This window comes from Acomys russatus, chromosome 5 (assembly GCF_903995435.1).
Source record: "Acomys russatus chromosome 5, mAcoRus1.1, whole genome shotgun sequence".
Classification (NCBI taxonomy): Eukaryota; Metazoa; Chordata; class Mammalia; order Rodentia; family Muridae; genus Acomys; species Acomys russatus.
Window position 1 is genome coordinate 60418061 of NC_067141.1, and position 18568 is coordinate 60436628.

Below are 18568 nucleotides of genomic sequence, written 5' to 3' on the forward strand. Positions count from 1 at the left end.
CACTCATTGGTACATTCAGCTGGTCACTTCTATGGCCAGTGCAGGGAATGGTCGTAGTCCCATGGCAAACAGCCTCATGCCTATGCAATGAGGAGAAACTACTACGGTTTCCAGTGTGAGCTAGTGTGGCTCTCAGGATTGATTTATGAGAGCCCTTTGACACACCCAGAGGAGCACACGTGTCACCTTATGCACATTGGCTATACTTGGAAACACCTTGGCTTTCCTTGTCTCCCTTCCTCATCAAGCATCTGTGCAGACGTGGCCCCTCGCACCCATCTGTAATGCGTGGTTCTAAAATGCATTTAGCTTCACTTCTCAGGAGTCAGAGCACCCTCAGTGTCACGGGAACCAATGCTCTGTGGTCATGAATGGCCCTTTTCCCTGTGCCTCGTCCATGGGCACCCCGTCTGTCACCATGCCACTCTGCTCAGATGGCTGAGTTGACCTGTAGCTCCAGGACGCTAGGGTATGTAGGGGTTACTGTCCTGCACTTGAACTGTAGTTTTCATATTTCCTCATGGCCTCCCTCCGTCGTTTCTGAACAAGGAAGGCACGTGAATGGTAGCGCTGGAGAATGTTTCCTCAGATGTTGTTTGTAAGCAAATCTGATTTTGAAGTGAAATGTGAGTGGGTAACTAGGTGCCAGGGAATTTAGCACTGAGCTAGACAGTCAAAACCTTTTTAACCTTTGCAGAAAGTAGATTCTGTTCTCATTCAATGTTCACAAGATGTAATGCTGTAAATAGTTTTCTAAAAATATTTATTACATGTGCTGAATACAGACTCATGTTCTGAGCGATGCTGGTTTGCATTTTTTGGTAGAAGAATATATTTTGAGCAGTGGACTTCTTTCATAACAGTTCACTCATGGAGAAAGAAACAAAACCAGCAGGCTGAGAGCTGTTTGGGGCATTTGATCTGTAATGGACCATCCAATCCAAGCTTTAACTGCCCCCTCTTCTCATCTGGTTGTGTTTTATATATATATATATATATATATATATATTATATATACAGGTGTACAGTAAAGTGGTCAGTGCCTGGGTCTGCAGAGCAAATTTCCAGGTGTTTTTCTGATGTGTTTCCATAGCAATACGACCCCAGGTGCTGACCAGTCCTGTTGTCTCAGAGGATCAGGTTGGGAGACAGCTCTTGCAAAGCCTCTTGCCTTTCCTGAGGCTTCTTTACTTGAATTGTTGCTTCTGTTTCTTCTGCACACTCCCATGTCACAAAACCATAGCCGTGTGTGGGAACCCTCCCAGCACCAGACACATCAAAAGTGGACATGCCAATCAAAAAGTTAGCCATTTCCCAGGAATTTGTAGTTTCCAGAACAGATGAGACAAAGCTCATTTGGCCATAGAATAGATGTAAGGATTTTTTTTTTAACCAGAGAAACATGTGGCCTATTAGATTTTGCTCTGCTCTGACTGACTCACCTGTGGAAGCCAGCCTGTGTTCTGCCTTTTGCCTCTTTGCCTCGGCTCGAGATGTCCATGGCCCCTAGAGTCTGGCTAGGCTCTTAGAGCGCCCAACTCTGTTGAGCAGCCTTTCCTTGTGACCGTCCTAAACTGAATGAAAAGGAGTACCCCACACCCAGATAACCAGTGTTAGAAGTGATGTAGTTTTTTAGGCTTTTGGAATATGTCCTTTTTGTATTTCTGATGGTGTTTGGGATTTTTCACTAGTGTTTTTTAGATTGAAGTGGGCGCATTAAGGCAAACTTCCCACTGCTGAGCCCAAAAGCACACAGAGGGAAGAACTTGCCCCGCATTATGTTGTTGGGGAGGTGACTACTTACGGGGGAGGGGGAGGGTCTTGTAGGTGATTGGGGGTGAAATAGAAGTTCTGGCTAGAGGTTTCCTAAGACTTCTATATTTTGTAATGAAAATCCCCCACATTAGCCTCGCTTAATCTCAACGTAAGCCTGCTGTTTACCCTCAGGGAACAAGTGGTTTTCATAATTGAACTCCTCCAAGGTCCTGGGCCAGTGCCTGTGTGCACTGGTCATCTTTGTGATCTCGTGGCATTACTTTCCCACATGCATTATGATTAAGAAGTTCACCCCCACCCTGTATGAAAAGCACAGCCAGTGCCCTAACTCAGGCTAGTGGCGATGCCTTCGAGGGGCCTGGGGGTCCTGGGAGGCCCATGCAGTTTAACTGAAGCTCAGGTGTGCATTGGATTCTGCTTCTATTAGGCCACAATCCTTCAGAATGAGTTTAGGGCAGGGGCTGCAGATCCAGCCCCAGGTTCAGGGAGCTGAGTCTCCACTGTCCCTTAGGTTTTTACTGGTCCCTCCTGCTGGTGTTGCCGAGGTCAATCTTGTAGGTGTTTGGATGTGCTCCTTTTTGCTGTCTTGTGAGTTGTAGCCAGTGCTCCAGATGCCCAAGAGTGGGGCCTCCGGAGGGTCCAGCCCTCCCTGTCCCCAGCACCTTTCAAACTAGTGAAGTAAGAAGAATCTGCAAATGGCCATTTGGCAGAGCAGCACATGCCTCTTGGGTCTGGATTCCACTGTTAGTGAGTGTAGGAAAATACTGTGTCTTTAATGGATGAAAATTCAATGTATGCTGTGAATTTGTTGGTTTGAAACATTGAAAAATCTTCATTAGACAATGTTTACATACCTCACCTGAAGAACCTTTGAGAGTGTATATATGAAGTTTAAAAATATATTAAGTTGCTTTAAAACAGTATGTATAGCTATAAAAGTTGGAGTTATTTTAACTTTGAGTATGTACCAAGTCTCTTAAATATTGAAATCTCGTAGACTTTCTGTGCTTCTGTGTTTTGCTTTTCCTATTGGACCACATAGATAACTGTGTTCTTGTCATTGGTAACGGGGCCCACACTGACGTGCAGGCTTGGAAGGATTCCCATGGTGACTAAGATTTTTCTGGTTTGGTGTTGAGGGCATGGGGTGTGGAGCTAGAAGATGTGTGGGAGGGATTTCTCTAACATTGACATCTATTCTGTGAGCTTTTTCAAGGCGCGTATTTTATTGCAGCGTATTAAAGTTCTTTGATAATAAAGTGTGTTTGTGTTAATCACTGGAGAGGGGACAGGATATAGCACAGCCTCCTCCTGCCCCACTGGCACGTGGCTGAAAGCATACTGGGTCAGCCATGGGGCTGGGCACTGCCTTCCACCATCAGCCCTGCTGTGAGTTAGTTATACCTCACTTCAGGGGACAGAAAACAGAATGGAATCATTGTGGGATTCGTTGGGACAGTACAGGACAGGTACCAGTGTTCATCCTGAGGGGAGGGAACAGGCCAGCCCAGCCAGTTCAGTCCAATCCTGTGACCCCAGATGGAATGGCAGAAAACAGACCTCGAATTTTCCAGTGTTCCTCCTGTGATCTGCCTCATTGGTCCCTTTCTCTCTGCTGGAAGTGGGTCTGTTCAAGGTCATGGTTGGCCCAAGAGACGCATGGGTCAGTCCATCTCACAGCTACATTCAGTGAGTACACATAGTGATTGTCTAGCAGCCCCTGGGTTTGCTTTAACACTGAAGTTGTGAATTTCTAATCTACAGATGTGTTTATTTAGCCCAGGATTTCAAAACAAAACAAAACACAGTTTAAAACTAAGTTTTTCATTTCAAAAATTGGGGTTTCTAGGTTTTGTTGGGGGTTGGGGGTGGGTGGATGGTTCATTATTTGTTTTGTTTTAAGCCAACAAATTTAGCTCATGGTGAGAACCAGCTGGTACGGACAGACTGGAAAATGTTCTTTAGGTGACGCAGTTTGTAACAGTGTGGGCTTCCATTTGCTCCTAGTGGTGCCTCCTGCTTTAATCAGCAGTGGCAATAGAAATTCTGGGCCAAGGAGCACTGCCTACTTTGCTTACCTTCTTCCCAGGCACTTGAGCCTAAACCCTACATGGTTTCACCTTCCCTCCTCCACACTGCTCTCTAATAGTCCCTTCCTCTCTAAATCCCAACTATTATGAAGGCACCAAAGTTACCATCCCTGTACCCTTTCAAGATGGCTGTGTGCTCTTAAAGGGGCTTTGTAACATCGCTGCAGTCTTAGTGTGAGACCAGTTCATGGCCCTGGCTTCAGAGGAGGGCTTGGCATGTCCTTTTAACTTTGGGGACCTATTTGGGGGGAGGGGGCTCAGCCTCCCAGATACAAATCTTTGTTAATCGTCTCCTAAGTGCAGTGTTCTCATCTGCTGTATATTTCCCCCTTATTCCACTGGTCCGGTCACAGGGGCCTTCTGGGGTTATCTGAGAATGCATGCTGCTCTCTTAACCTGTTGCCTGGATGCTCTAAGACCCCCGGAGTCTGGTTAAATGTGTGAATGGCTCTGTAGGCAAACACTCTCAAAACATGAGTGCCACTGTAAACACTTGGCAGGAGATGAGAGTGAGCAGCCTCCCCAGATGGTCACACACCCCTTCAGGATGAACAGGCCTTGCCACATCAGGGTTAGTAGGCATCCTGCTTGTGATGACTGTGGCCAGTGTGATAGTCCAGAGCTTTCCTGCCCTGGGAGGGTGAACGCTGGTAGCAGCAGGCTCATTTTGGTGAAGAAAGAGACCAGGCAAGCAGAATGTGAGTGAATCAATATCATGTTGACATGGAAGACAGCAGACAATACTGACATATTCTAAAACAATACTTCTGTGGAAAGGGCAGGTGCAACTCCCTCAGGGACTGTTTTAAGCCAGTTTCTAAGAATTGACCCAAACAAGACTACAAAAACCCCAAACAAAAGGTCACAACCACACGGCATCTGGAAATCAAAGAAAGACACTGGAGGTTGACTTCAACATATAAAAATACTATAACAAAATGAAATACAAATATATATTAGAATCTGTAAGTATTCTGTATAAAGAGATACTTTCACGGTTAGGCTAACAGCAGGCAAAGAGGAAACAAAGATGGCCTCTTCCATTTCTTAGCATTGCCACAGGGCCCTGAGCACTGCTGCTCAAGTACCAACTCACTGAGGACTTGTCCGGCTGGGTCTCTGCTGTATACCTCGAATGGAAATAGCCACCATGACCACAAAGCAAACTGAAGATCTTTACCAAAGAGGAACACGATGTGGAGATGATTTCTCAGAGGGCTGGTCCCACAGTCGCCTTCTTACCTGACCTTGCCCAAGTGTGAACAGGTGATGGGAGTGAGGATAGAGCAGGGCCTTGGCTTGCAAGGTGCTGACTGAAGAGTAAAGCTGCGCCTGGGGCTCATGGCTCTCTTGCCCTTGCAATGCCTCTTCAGCCTCAGATTCAGTCGAGAACCAGTGTTGGGGGTGGAGGGGGATTGGAGAGTGAAAGCGCCTTCAGTGTTCACAAGGATCTCTCACTTCCTGTCCCAAAGGCCTTGGGGAAAGGTGGCATCACCTGACTGTGGGTATCCCACCTTCAGCAGTGTGAGCAAACCTGCCAGGCCATGCCTCTGAAGCCCAGGAACTGGCTTCGCTGGGCCACTAGGGAATGTTGTTGGCTGGGGAAAGTGGCTCCCACGGGGCTGAGGCCAGAACACCTTTATTTCTAGAAAGGGCTGTCATGCTATATGCCTAAGGTTTTCTGCCCTGTGCAGCCTGGTACAGCAGCTTGCCAGGGTCCCACAGTGACCTGGAAGTTTGGAGTAAGATGAGAATGCTGTGCTAAGTTGGTTAGAGCCCCTAGAGGCCTGGGCCTTCTTGGCCAGTTGTGGATCTGTGCACTGTGGCCCTTGCTGAGGGACGTAAGAAAATAGAGCCTAGCCCCTGACAGAGGATGTGCCCAGCCATGAGGACAATTAACCAGTTGATCAGGATTCTCTGGCCATCCTGGAGTCTCACTGGCCTGAGAGCCATTGTGATTGGAGGTGCCAAGTTCTCAAGTCACAGACTTATGCCCTCACCAGCACCGGAGGCTCCTCTCGGTGTCCACATACAGGTATAAGGCCAGTCCCCCCTCTGTACATGCACTCGCAGATGGAAAAAGCCTAGCTAGAGAAGGGCATGCTCATACCTCGGACCCACAAAGACACCCCCATACACAGACCAGGGCTCTAGCCTCTCGGGGAGAACTGAAAAGGTATAGCCCTCTCTCCCTTCAGCAACTCGCTGTTAGGCTCTTTCTGCATTTCACTCTGCATGGAACAGCGGCCCTTCTGTCAACCAGCCATGTATGTTGTCTGGTGGCTTCAAACAGCCTTGGCTGCAAAGTCCCATAGTGAGTAGCCGCAACCCTGGCCCATTCTGGGCACTCCATGGTGCTCACATTAGTCCACATCAGGGCTGCGCACCCACAGAATCCACTCCGGGTTAGACACATGAGTACCTGCTAATGAAGTTAATGGAAACGCATCCTCTAACTCCTCAGGCCTCCCTCTTGAGACCAGAGTGGCAATGTCTACACGGTTCCTATCTATGTCCCTGCTTCACAGCTGCAGACCTAAGCCTGGATTGGGCAAATGTCTACCCAGAGCCACAATCACAGGGACTCCTTTAGTTTTCATATCATCTGGCCACCTCCTGCTCCATATGACCTCCATAAAATACTCCAAACCACGCCTCCAGTTGAGGAGGCCCTGCATCCCTCTGCCAGAGAAACAAGCAGCTTTTGGCTAGAGAAACCTGGGCTCAACGTCCCTTTTGTGGCCAGTAATGTCTATTCAGCTGGAGCCAAAACCCCTCCCCTTTTTTGGTGAGGCCTGCCACCCCAAGCACAAGAACCCTCTCATAGAAGCTACTGTAACCATCCTATACTTCAGGATTCAGAGGCCTAGCCCTATGCAAACCCACCCCCACCCCAGCCTCTTTCACAAGGTCAGTCTCTTCCCTTTGACAGGTGGTCTTATCCTGGGTAGTGGCCTTGTGCCAGTAGACATGGCTCCAGAAGCCTGGCCAGCAACCCCTGGAGGTGGTTGTCCTCAGAGGAGCCAGAGACTACTGGGACATTAACTGTTTCAGGCCAGCCAGGGTCACAGGCCAAGAAAGAAGCAAGTGGAGACAGGGTTTAGCGTCCACCCCCTTTCAGTCCCAAAGGTGTGCCATCGTTCTGCCACCGTTTGTGGCCTGACCTCACACACACATTCATTCAACAAATATTTATTAAGCGCCCATCTGTGCAAGGCACTTTGGGAGAGGGCGCGGCAGCCTGAACCTTGCTCCTCTGCCCCGGCAGTGCAGTCCACTGGAAAGGCCGCTCAGTGTCCCCGCGCCCACCAAGACCCAAACGACATCCTGGTGATGCCCACCCCAGCCCAGCTGCTAACGCGCCACTCGCACATTACACGCACTGGGCACAGCCACATTTGGTGGGCTTCTCCACCTCCTCAGCAAATGAGGTCCCATCGCTGCACTCAAAGGTGAGCTTCCTCCGCTTCAGCCGCAGGCCCTGGCAGCAGCCTTGGCCCGAGCACGCGCCCCGGCATTCCACCCAGGACAGCGGGCGCGTGGTCTGGCAGATGGAATAGCCCCTCTGGACCCGGTGAAAGTCCCGGACTGGGTCCCCCCGGCACTCCGACTCTGGATGAAACAGATACCAAGACATAGCCTCAGGGCACACCGTAGAAAGCAGGAGGGGGACAGGGCAGCATCCTAGGCGTGTTCCTGGGGGGGGGGTGCTCTCTCACCTCTCTGTCCTCCCCCCTCTCCTCATGCACCTGTGCTCTGCTTCCTCCTGGGACCACAGTGTGATGGGGGAAGGAGGAAGCAGCTGGCTGCCCAGGCCCTCCAGGCCAGAGTGACTGCCAAGTGAGGTGGTTCCCACTGCCCAGGTGTGAAAGAGCTGAGGCCCGGAGGCGATAGCACTATGGAAACACTCCTTGGTGAAGAGGATGGTCCCCTAACCCTATGGTGTCCAAGGCTGAATTTATCCAGCTTCCCTCTTCCCTGCCTCTGCAGTGCATCTTGGTGAAGGGGACCAGGGGAAGCCTGGGAAGAAATCCCTCAACCTTCAGACATCCCGCTACACCCAGGTCCAAAGCTGGTAGACCAAGATGCTCACACCTGGCCATGCGCTGTTCCTGGGTGTACCTGGATGGTCCCTTCATGGAGAGACCTCCACCAGGAAGGGCAGGTAGGGCCCTGGACAAGGGAACTGCCAGGCAGGCTGGGCCCAGGAGGTGGAGAAGATGGAGCTTTGTACCTAGCAGGCAGGGCCACCAAAAGCCCAGTGTGGTCCCGTAAGTACCCGAGGGGAAGGAAAGATGAGGATGAGAGGGCTTGCTGGGATTGGAAAATGATAACATGAAGCTGCCACAGCAGAATGGCGGGGAAGGACTCTGCAGAGGGCACTCAGGAGGGGGCCCCCTGACCTTGCTCACACAGCTCGCCTGAAAAGCCTGGGTTGCACACACAGTGTGCCCCTTTGGTGGCTGAGGCCTGGCAGTGGCCATGCAGGCACTGCAAGCCCCCACAGGGCTCTGCCACAGCCCCGACCTGGTTGCACAGAGCCCCTGAGTACCCATCCTGGCACTGGCAGCTGTAGGCAAGAGCATCAAGGGGCACGCATTTGCCATGGACACACCTGGAAGTGACAGAGAGGAGAACTGTGAGGACAGGCTAGCCCGTGGACCAGCGGGGGTGGGGGTGGGAGGGTCCCATGCCTCCCATGCCTCCCATGCCTCCCATGCCTCCCAGCCTTGCACTTGATTCTGTTCCCAAGATTAAAACACGGGAGGGGCAAAACGTGACTCTGTTCTTGTCCAGTTAATAAGAGCTTAAAGCTGGCTCAGTGGTTAAGAGTGCTGCCTGCTCTTTCAGAGGTCCTGAGTTCAATTCCCAGCAACCACATGGTGGCTCACAACCATCTAGAATGTGATCTGGTGCCCTCTTCTGGCCTGAAGGTGTACATGCAGACAGAACACTATATATAATAAATAAATAAATCTTAAAAAACCTGTGTCAAGGCCACCTGCTCCAACTTAAAGATTAAAAAAAAAAAAAAATACAGCTGGTGAATGGGCTTGCAGAAAAGGATAGATGAGCAAAGGTGCTGGCTCTCCTGGTCTATCCCAGGCTTACTTGTGGCCATGGCAGGGGCCATCCACTGGCTGGTCGCAGTGCAGGCCCCCCCAGCCAGCCTCACAGTGGCACACGGGCCCAGGGGTGGCATTGGGCTGGCAAATGCCGTGCAGGCAGTAGAGCTTGCGGCAAGGCTCACAGCCCGGCACTACTCCCGGCTTCATCTGTGTCTTAGTGAAGTCCTGCAGCTCATTGTTGATGTACAGATTCCGGATGCACCCGTGGAAGCTGCTGCCATTGAGGATTTGCCACAGGCGGAAGGCAGCTGAGTTCACGTCCACAGGCATCCCTGAGGTGACAGGAGGGAACAGTAGGCTGAGTTGTTGGACGGCTCTGTAGTGTCCTCTGTTGCCCTTGGGTTATGCCCTATCTCTACAGAGGCCCTCTTGCCACCCTGGAGGACCAGCCTCCTTTCTTGGGGAAACATGGAAAGTCTACTTTCTCTGGGACCAGAGATGGGAGTCAGATCAGGCACAGCCAGTTGACCAGTGAGACTCCGGGATACCTGTTCCCTATCTCCCCCTGTGACTCCTTCCTTCCCTCTGAGACATTCCTGGAGACCCCGATCAAAGCAAAAAACTCATGTGTGGAACACTTCGTAACCTGCTTCTGCGCCAGTGGCTTCGCAGCAACCCCAAGGCAGAGGTTGCCTGTCCCTATCTGACGCGCTCAGCAGCTCTTCTGAAAAGACTCAACTAGTAGGAACAGATCTGGGATCGCACAGGGGGGCTGGCACTCCCCAGACTGAGACAATATAAGGATGACTGCAGGTGGTGGACAGGGGGTTCCTGGGACTGGGCAGTCTCCAGATGCTATTGGGGCTCTGTGCTGAGTCTCTTGCAGTATTTCTGGCCTCTGAGGGTCCAAGAGTAGAAATGGATTCCGGACATAATAAATCCTTTCTGGTCCAGAGTCAAGAAGGGTATGGTATGGAAGACAGCTGGGAAAGACCAATCCCTCCACATGCCTATGGTTATCCTTTTTTCTTTTAACTTTATTTTTATTTCATATGCATTGGTGTTTCACTTGCACATATGTCTGTGTGAGGGTGTTAGATCCTGGAGTTACAGACAGTTGTGAGCTGCCATGTGGGTGCTGGGAATTGAACCCAGGTCCTTTGGAAGAGCAGTTGGTGTTCTTGACCACTGAGCCATCTCTCCAGTCCCCTGGCTATCCTTCTTGGTTAGTCTGGGTTGGCCAGAATGCAGCTAGACCCCAGCCTGGGACTGCACAACCTACCAGATGAACCATTCAGTGGACCACATAATTCCTTGGCATCTCCCTGGCCCTAACACCTGGCCAGCTATCCTGTCTAGCATTAGACCACAAAGGAGAGGACATCACTGCCTGGGGATACTATCACCATGCTAGGTAAAGAGGCTTGAAGAGGGATAGCTATAGCTCCATCTGTCGGGTCCTCACCTCCCACATAGAGGGGGGCCTCGCTGTTGAGCGTGTAGTGTTTGCCAAAGTTGTCCATGGTCATGGGGTTACCGCCGTCGATGGAGAGGTTCACCATCTGGTCAAAGGTGACCAGCTCAACAGTGTGGAACTGCCCGTCGTTGATCGTCTCAGCACTGGAAGGAGGTGGGAGTGGGGGGGGGGTACCCACACCCAGGGAGTGGGCCTCAGGAAGACCTTGGCTAAGCTCATCTCAGAAGAGCCATCAACCCAGTCACTACTTCCCAAGAAGACAAATCTCTCAGAAGACCATGGAACTAAGGGGACTTTGGTCTGATACCTCCCTCTCCCCCTTCCTGAGGCCCAAGGGAGGCTGAGACATTTGGAGAAAGCTTCTTCTCCAGTTAGGGGCTGGCTCTGAGGTGAGGGTGGGGGGTGGGGAAAGATGGGTCCCAAGGGGCCTCAACTCCAAGAGGGCTGGACTCAGACCAAATGGCCTTTCCTCCTCCTGGCCAGTCAAGTTTCTGTAGTTCCAACAACCACCTACTCTTGGCGCAGGAGCCCACCCGGGCATGCCCACCTGAGCAAGGCTGACAGCCTGAGGGATTCATACCTGTAGATAGCAGAGCTGGGGTAGCTGCCTGGGTCATAGCTAACACGGACATGGCCCTGGTACAGCTCAACTGCGATGTGGTCATTGTCCCCGTTGTACAGGAGGATCCCATTGTCCTCTGCTGTAGACACCTAAGGGGCAAAGGCACTTTCTCTCCCATGCCACCCCTCCCGGAAGCAGCATCGGTAGGTAAGTGAACAGAGGGGACTTGAGGTTGGAAGGGTGACGCCATATGAAAACTGCCCCCTCCCCTCTCCTCCTCTGTCTGACCAGCCTCTCAGAGACCCTTCCTTCAGGGTGTCTGACCTAGGCCAACAGTTCCAAGTTCACTGAAGACTGGCTGGTACCGGGCAGCAAAGCAGACAGACGGGCTGGGGCCTGCACAGCATTTGCCCACAACCAGGTAAAAGACTAGCTGCCCAGTGGGAAAGAGGAAGTACGTAGACAACACAGTGTACAATCACCACCTCCCTGGAGTGGGAGACCCTGGAGGCTTTGAGGAGTTGGCTGCAAAGGGAGGGAACTACAGAGGAAAGCCTGCATGGGAAGGGTCTCCCTGCTGGAGCCATTCAACGCTGGGAGGAGCTGCTTGGGAAGACACAGGTATCTGTCTGGGAGGGAGGACCCCATGGCTGTGGGAAGCACAACTGCTTCCTTCTGTTTAGCTCCCCGTCCCTGCATTCTTGTGGTAAATGTGCAGGTCTGTAGAGTGGACATATAGCAGAGACCAAGGCTAGGGAAATCACACCAGCTCATTTCCTTGGACCCAGTGATTGGTCAAGATTCTAATGAAGTATGCAACAAAAACCTGGCCAATCAGAGAGCTTCCCCCCACCCCCCAGACCACTGGTTGTTGAATTAGAGTGCAGTCAAAGAAGAGTCCCTTAACGTGTGACATTGAGACCTCCTGAAGAGGTTAAAATAGCCTGATCTATGGCTGGGGCTTGGGGGGTGGGGGGCGCTGGTTGCCTTGCTGGGTGGCTAGGCTGCCTGCTGTCTTGCTGAGGACATTGTGAGAGAAGAGAACTGAGAAGCTGAGGAAGAGAAGGAACAAAGGAAAAGAGAGGTGATTAGGCATATGTGGCCAAGAACGGAATTTGAGGCAGAGGGGTCAAGAATTCACACTGTCTACTGGGTAAAATGCAGCAGTAAAATCTGCTCCCTGGGACAGTATCAGCAAAGCAGCCAGATTTTTTCATCATTTGTGGAAATAGAACCTGATCCCCCACCCCCAACACAATGATCTTCTGAGATGATATTGATGGTACAAAAAGGACATTTAGGGGACCCCAAAACTGTAGGTTAAAGACAAGCCAAGAATTCACTGTGGCCACATGAAGCAAACCTGTCTGCGGCGTTGGAGGCCAGAGCGGAGCAGAAGGTAATGACAAAAGCCTATGGGCAAGGCCTCTACCAGGGTTAGTACCTGGATATTATCACTCCGCAGTTGTCTCAAAGATGGCTCAGGAAGCTTTACAGACCTGCACATCCTAACCCTAACAGCAACTCACACAAGTTCCTTGCAGTTCCTGTGGACAAGGACATACCCTGAAAGCCTGACTGGAGCAGAGGGGCCCTGCTCCCTGTCTCCGTATGAGCGATCAGGTCCCCAGGCACACACCTGAAGAGTGATGTTAGCCCGAGGCCAGTTCTGCAAGTCAGTGAACTGCAGGTAAGTGTCCCGGTCGACAAAGTTGACACTGAGCAATTTCTCACATTCAGGGCCGCCGAAGCCTGGCAGGCACTGGCATACAGGCCGGTTGCCCTGGTCTACACAGTTGGCTCCATTCTGGCACTCAGTCCCCTCACAGGGGCTCCTGGGGGCTGGTGGGATCTCACAGAGCTGTCCGCTGAGAGAAGAAAGACACAGGTCAGAGAGGGCCAACTGAGGCAGAGGAGATCTCTCCCATAGTGCTGGACAGAAATTCGCCAACCACCTCAGGAAAATGGACCCTCCAAGTGATGGAAGCTGTCCTTTGTGAACATCGCTTTCCAAGGGAGCTGCGTCCAGGAGGACGCCCTGGTGTAGCAGCTGCGGCACCACCTGGGCACTTCCCAGAAATGGAAATGTCACCTGGGCCGCTTTTTAACAAGATCTCAGATGGTTGGCATGCACAAAGCTGAGGACACACCCCCTCCTCGTGCTAATAACTCCGCAGGGTAGCTTCTACAATAAACACAGAGGGGGAAATTGCCTTAAAACAGAGGTGAAGATGCGATCCTGATTTACAGAAACTAGAAATAAAGAGGGCATATTACTTCCAAATTTACAGAAAGAAAAACAATTAACTTGGGGTGTGGCTACAAGGTAGAGCATTTGTTTAGTGCACCCAAGACCCTGGGCTCTAACAATGCCCAACACAAGGCAGCAGAGGGTTAGGAGGGTAAGTGTGCACAGCTGTGTGCCAGCTAAGAGATGAAATCAACAAATTTTTAGAAACACAAAAGCTCCCCACGTTGACTCAGAACATAAACAGTACATCCGTGCTAAAAAACAAGGGAATTGACCTAGTGACCAGAAAATTTCCCAGGCCCAAAGAGTGTCACTAATGAATTATATCAAACATTAAAAAATAATTAATGCTTTTTTTTTTTTTTTTTAACAAACTCTTCAAAGAAGTAGACAACAAAGGAATACTTCCTGATTCTGAGACCTTGGCATCTAAGCTAGACAAAGACACTGCAAGAAAAAAGATATAGGCCAATATTTTTTTAGGAACATAGGCAACAAAATATCAGCAAATCAAATTAAGCATGAACATTGTTATATATCATGAGCATTTAAGTTTTACCCCAAGAGCACAAGGTTGGTTTAACATGCGAAATCAATCAATGTAGAACATCACAGTAACAGATTAAAGAATAAACCAACTTTGACACATTATAAATAGAAGGGAAAAAAGAACAAATAAATAAATAAATAGAAGGGAAGTCCATCAGGTTAACGAAGAACCGTCAGAAAACATAGCCAACATCACACTTAATGGGCAGAGGTTGGATGCTGCCCTGTATAATTAGAAAGAGGCTAAGAATGTCTGCTCTCACAGGCTTTGTATGTCAATATCCTGGCAGGTCTGTTCAGAGCAGTTAGGACAGAAAGGGAGAAAATATACATCTGGATTGAAAAAGAAGAAAAAGGATCTATTTACAGATTATATTATCCTGTAGAAAAAAAAAAAACCTAAGGAATCTACTAAAATGCTTTGGGAATTAGTTAAAGAATTCAGAGAGAAAAAAAGAATTCAGCAAGATTTACAAAATTGATACACACACAACAAGTGAAATTAGGAAATCAATTCCAAAGGCCTGGAGAGATACTTCAGTAGTTAAAAGCACTTCTTACTCTTGCAGAGGACCTGAGTTCAATTCCCAGCACCCACATGGTGCTTTACAACAATTTATATCTTCAGTTCCAGGGGTCTGATTTCCATTTCTGACCTCTGTGGCCACTGCATGCATGTGGCACACACCTACATACAGGCAAACATTTGTACACATAAATAATAAATAACTCTTCTTTTAAAAAAAAAAATCAATTCTGGGCTGGAGAGATGGCTCAGTGGTTAAGAGCACTGACTGCTCTTCCAGAGGTCCTGAGTTCAATTCCCAGCAACCACGTGATGGCTCACAACCATCTAGAATGTGATCTGATGCCCTCTTCTGGCCTGCTGGTGTATATGCAAGCAGAGCACTGTATACATAATAATAAATAAATAAATCTTTAAAAATATCAACTCTAAGCTGCATGGTGATGGTACATGTATTTAATCCCAGCACTCCTGCAGAGGCAGGAGAATCTCTGAGTTCGAGGCCAGTCTGGTCTAGAGAGTGAGTTCCAGGACAGGCAAGGCTACACAGAGAAAACCTGACTTGGAAAACAACAACAACAACTATTATTATTATTATTATTATTATTATTATTATTATTATTATTATTATTTATTAATTATATTTACAATATTATTTAAAAGAATTAAAATTTAAAAATAATTTCAAAGTGTGAGGAGCTAGAGAGATGGCTCAGTGGTTAAGAGCTCTTCCGGAGGACCTAGGCTGGATTCTCAGCATACACAAGTTGGCTCCTAATCACCTGCAACTCTAGTCTCAGGGGACCTGACACCAGACACATAGTTGGTACATAAACATACCTGCAGGCAAAACACTCGTACACATAGTCATAAAAAAATGTTTTAAAATAAGTGTAAAATGTGTACTTTAAAAATTACAAAACGGTTATTGAAATAAGCTAAAGTAAGTCCACATATGCAGAAAGGCAATTTGTGCTCAAGAATGGGAAAAATGCAGTATTGTATTAAAATGCCACTGTCCCCTAAATTGCTCTATGGAGTCAATAGCAATCTTTCTAAAAATTCCAAATTTTATTATTATTATTATTATTATTATTATTATTATTATTATTATTATTATTCCAAATCTGACTAGCTAACCCTAAAATTCATACAAATTCAACAAACCCAGAATAGCCAAAACAACCCTGAAAAATAACAAAACAGGACTTCCGTGTTCCAATTAAAAAACTCACCATGACAATACAGTACTAAAGACAGCATGCTGCTGGCATAATGGTGGCTACGCAGCAGGACCCTTACTCTTACAGTTCTCACAAGAAAGCCATAGACTTTTCACAAGCAGGCAAGACAATGAAATGAGATGGGAAAGAAAAAGCCTTTTCAACAAATAATGCTGGGGCAACGAGATATTCGCATCCGGAAGCACAATGTTAAACTCCTTCCTCAGGGACTCCACTTCCCAGACCTTCAACAAGCAGGTTTGGAAGCCTGTGCCCAGGTGCTCAGTGCTTGTCTGATTCCCCCATGTTTGCGTAGCTAACACTCAGCTCCCAGAATGGGACTGCCACTGACCCAAGCCCTAGGGGACCCTTGGCAGCTCCACCTGAGGCAGGGGAGTGGGATTCACCTGTAACCTTCGGCACAGAGGCAGGCATAGCTGTTGATTTCATCCACACACTGGGCCCCGTTCTGACAGCGGTGGTCCCTGCAGTCATCCAGATTGTCACTGCAGTTGTCACCTGTGTAACCTGGCATACACTCGCACCTACAGTGGACAGGGAGAGAGGGTCAGGCTCCCACTGAGCCTCAGGTCTGCATGCACACCCAGTCAGGGTAACGCTCTGTCCCCAGAACATCAGCTGCTCTCTTGTACACTGAGCTGACCCTGTTAGGCACATTCCTGCCCTCACCCCTGTGAACTCTAGAAGCCTTTGCTCTCTTCCCACAATGGTCCAGACAAGCCAGTTCCTCCCGGTTCCCAGGAAGCTTCCAGGAAACACTCCATCTCTCACCAAGAACCCCTGTCTGAACCCCTACCAACTCCCAACCCCACGGAAGCAGAGTGCGGTCTTGCCTGGAGTTGTTTTTCCTTCAAAACCTAGAGGAACTAACTTTCTGCCCAATACACATATACACGGGTGCAGAACCAGTCTCATATCCCCGTGCATACCCCAACCACACAAGACAGCACACTGCTCTCTGATATCGTCTGTTTTCTCTTTTAGTGTTAAGTTGGACCTACCCAACTGCTCACCACCCACATGTGCGTCTTGGGTTTCAACCTGGAAGGAGCTCTATGCAGTCAAGCCACCACACTCTGTTCACTCCCTTATTCAAGAGCCCCATACCGAATGCCTGCTGCGTCCAGCACAATGCCAGGCACAGCTGAGTGTCCCTCCCGTCCATCCTACAGGAACAGGAAGTTGAAGACAGGAAGTTGAGACTACATGCATCACACAGCCTAGTGGGCTGTAGCTGGGCTCAGGCCTGAACGTGGAGCCCATCTTCTGAAGGTGAGAGAGGACAGCGAGCCCATACCAGCCAGTGCAATCGTGCTTCCCTTGGCCCTCCAAGCTCCCTCACCTCAGGAGGGCCTCTTCCACCCAGGTGTCACTCTTCACTCTGTGATTTACTAAAGAATACATTGCCTCTCTCATTTTCACAGAGTTCTTGCTGCTGTCTAATGCTCACGTATAGCTGGGCCCCAACAGTCCCCTGACACTACGGCCTACCCAGCAAGCTCCCTCGGGTCCCTACTCTTGGCCTTAGCCTCAGTTCCTGGGCTTGGGTCACTGAGCTGTAGACCACAGGAAGTCCTACCCTGACAACTCGTTGCTGACTTCACATGTGGGGGGAGGGGTGTTTTAGGAACGAAACAGTATTTAAGGGAGTGTGACATTTTCAAAAGCCCATATGACCTTCATCTGCCAGTCTCTATGTGACAAACACCTCTGCATAATCCAGTGAATATAGTGACTCCTTGTTCTGGGGCTGGAGAGGTTTTGAAATTCTGAGTTTTGTGGCCACAATTAGGCCATGGACTGCATACATATGAGCATCTATGGAAGTTGAGGCAAGTCCACACACCCGGAGAAGCTACTCATATCCACTACTCACCAAGGAGCAGCAAGTGTGAGCGGCCTCCCACCAGCCTTTCTTTCAGGTAAGGTTTTGTTCTGGGCTGTTTAGTTTTGTGAGCTTTGTGGATTTGGGGCTTGGGGTGAGAGGCCGTGGATCTGGCAAGAAGGTTGTGAGTTGAGCACGCTGCCAGGCTCAGTCTAAGTACTTTCCGAAGAGACGCCTTCTCGCTTAGCTCCACCGCCAGCACCTCAAGAGGACTCTACTGCTGCACCCAGATCCCAGTGAGAAAAAGGGGCCTAAGTCCAGCCAGTGTCTGCTCAGGGCCAGGTTGCAGCAAATCCCAATCCCAAGGCCACATGGCCAGAGCTGTGCCCATAGCCACCCCTGGGATAACTCTCAGGAGCCCAGAATGCCAAGACCACAGCCACCAACAGATGAGGGGCGGGAAGGAAGGGAGGAAGCCAAGCATAGGCTGGGGTCCCTGGCAGTGGATGGCACTGACCTGGGCCCATCCGGGGTGCCCACACACTGGGCCTCATGCTGACACGGGTTGAGATCCGGGGAACAGAAGTCCACCAGCTGCTCGCAGGCCCTTCCTAGGGGAAGAAGGAAGAAGAGGCAGGAGATGCCAAGCTTTGTAGAGCCCATGCAGACGCTGGCATGTGCACAGGATGGGACAACGCCTGGGCCCCTGCAATGCTTACCTGTGTATTGCAGGGGGCACCGGCAGGTGTAATTGCCCATACCGTCCACACAGACGCCCCCGTTGACACAGGCGTGTTTCACACAGTCATCTGTGTTCACTCCACAGGTGGGCCCTTCAAAGCCGGAAGGACAGGAGCACCTGTGGGTGGGGGTGGGTGGGGGAGGGGGGTGCAGGACAGAGGATGAGGAGGAACTGGGAAAGCCTGTGGCCATGGGTCAGATTTCTCATCTCACACTGCTGGAGTTTCTACTCTGGACCAGGCCCTTGCTAGAGGGTGAACAGGTCAGAGGGTAACAAGACCAGCCCTGCCCTCAAGGAATCCTCTGGCTTGCCTTCTGGTGGGGAGACAAATAAGAGACAGTGACCCAGTCAGGATGGTGGAGGCTGTGAAGCCAGGCACAGAGAGAGCACCTAGCCCTTCCTCAGCAGGGCGTGGTCAGGTAGGCTTCCTGGTGGAGGGGAGGGGCTAGTCTCAGCA

The 18568-nt window shown here is 49.9% G+C and overlaps 1 protein-coding gene across 1 annotated transcript in view; it reads right to left on the reverse strand.

Annotated features, from left to right (window-relative positions):
• Nucleotides 1–6779: 6779 nt before the first annotated feature.
• The window catches only part of Slit1 (slit guidance ligand 1), a 146209-nt gene continuing 134420 nt past the window's right edge, over nucleotides 6780–18568 (reverse strand). Inside the window, exons 29-37 of the mRNA XM_051146552.1 lie at nucleotides 18089–18228; nucleotides 17887–17980; nucleotides 15931–16068; nucleotides 12614–12842; nucleotides 10993–11123; nucleotides 10401–10555; nucleotides 8979–9267; nucleotides 8270–8481; nucleotides 6780–7478 (exon numbers count right to left, since the gene is read on the reverse strand). Coding sequence (XP_051002509.1) covers nucleotides 7240–7478; nucleotides 8270–8481; nucleotides 8979–9267; nucleotides 10401–10555; nucleotides 10993–11123; nucleotides 12614–12842; nucleotides 15931–16068; nucleotides 17887–17980; nucleotides 18089–18228 — 1627 coding nt within the window. The 3' untranslated portion in view covers nucleotides 6780–7239. The remainder of the gene's footprint in view (nucleotides 7479–8269; nucleotides 8482–8978; nucleotides 9268–10400; nucleotides 10556–10992; nucleotides 11124–12613; nucleotides 12843–15930; nucleotides 16069–17886; nucleotides 17981–18088; nucleotides 18229–18568) is intronic.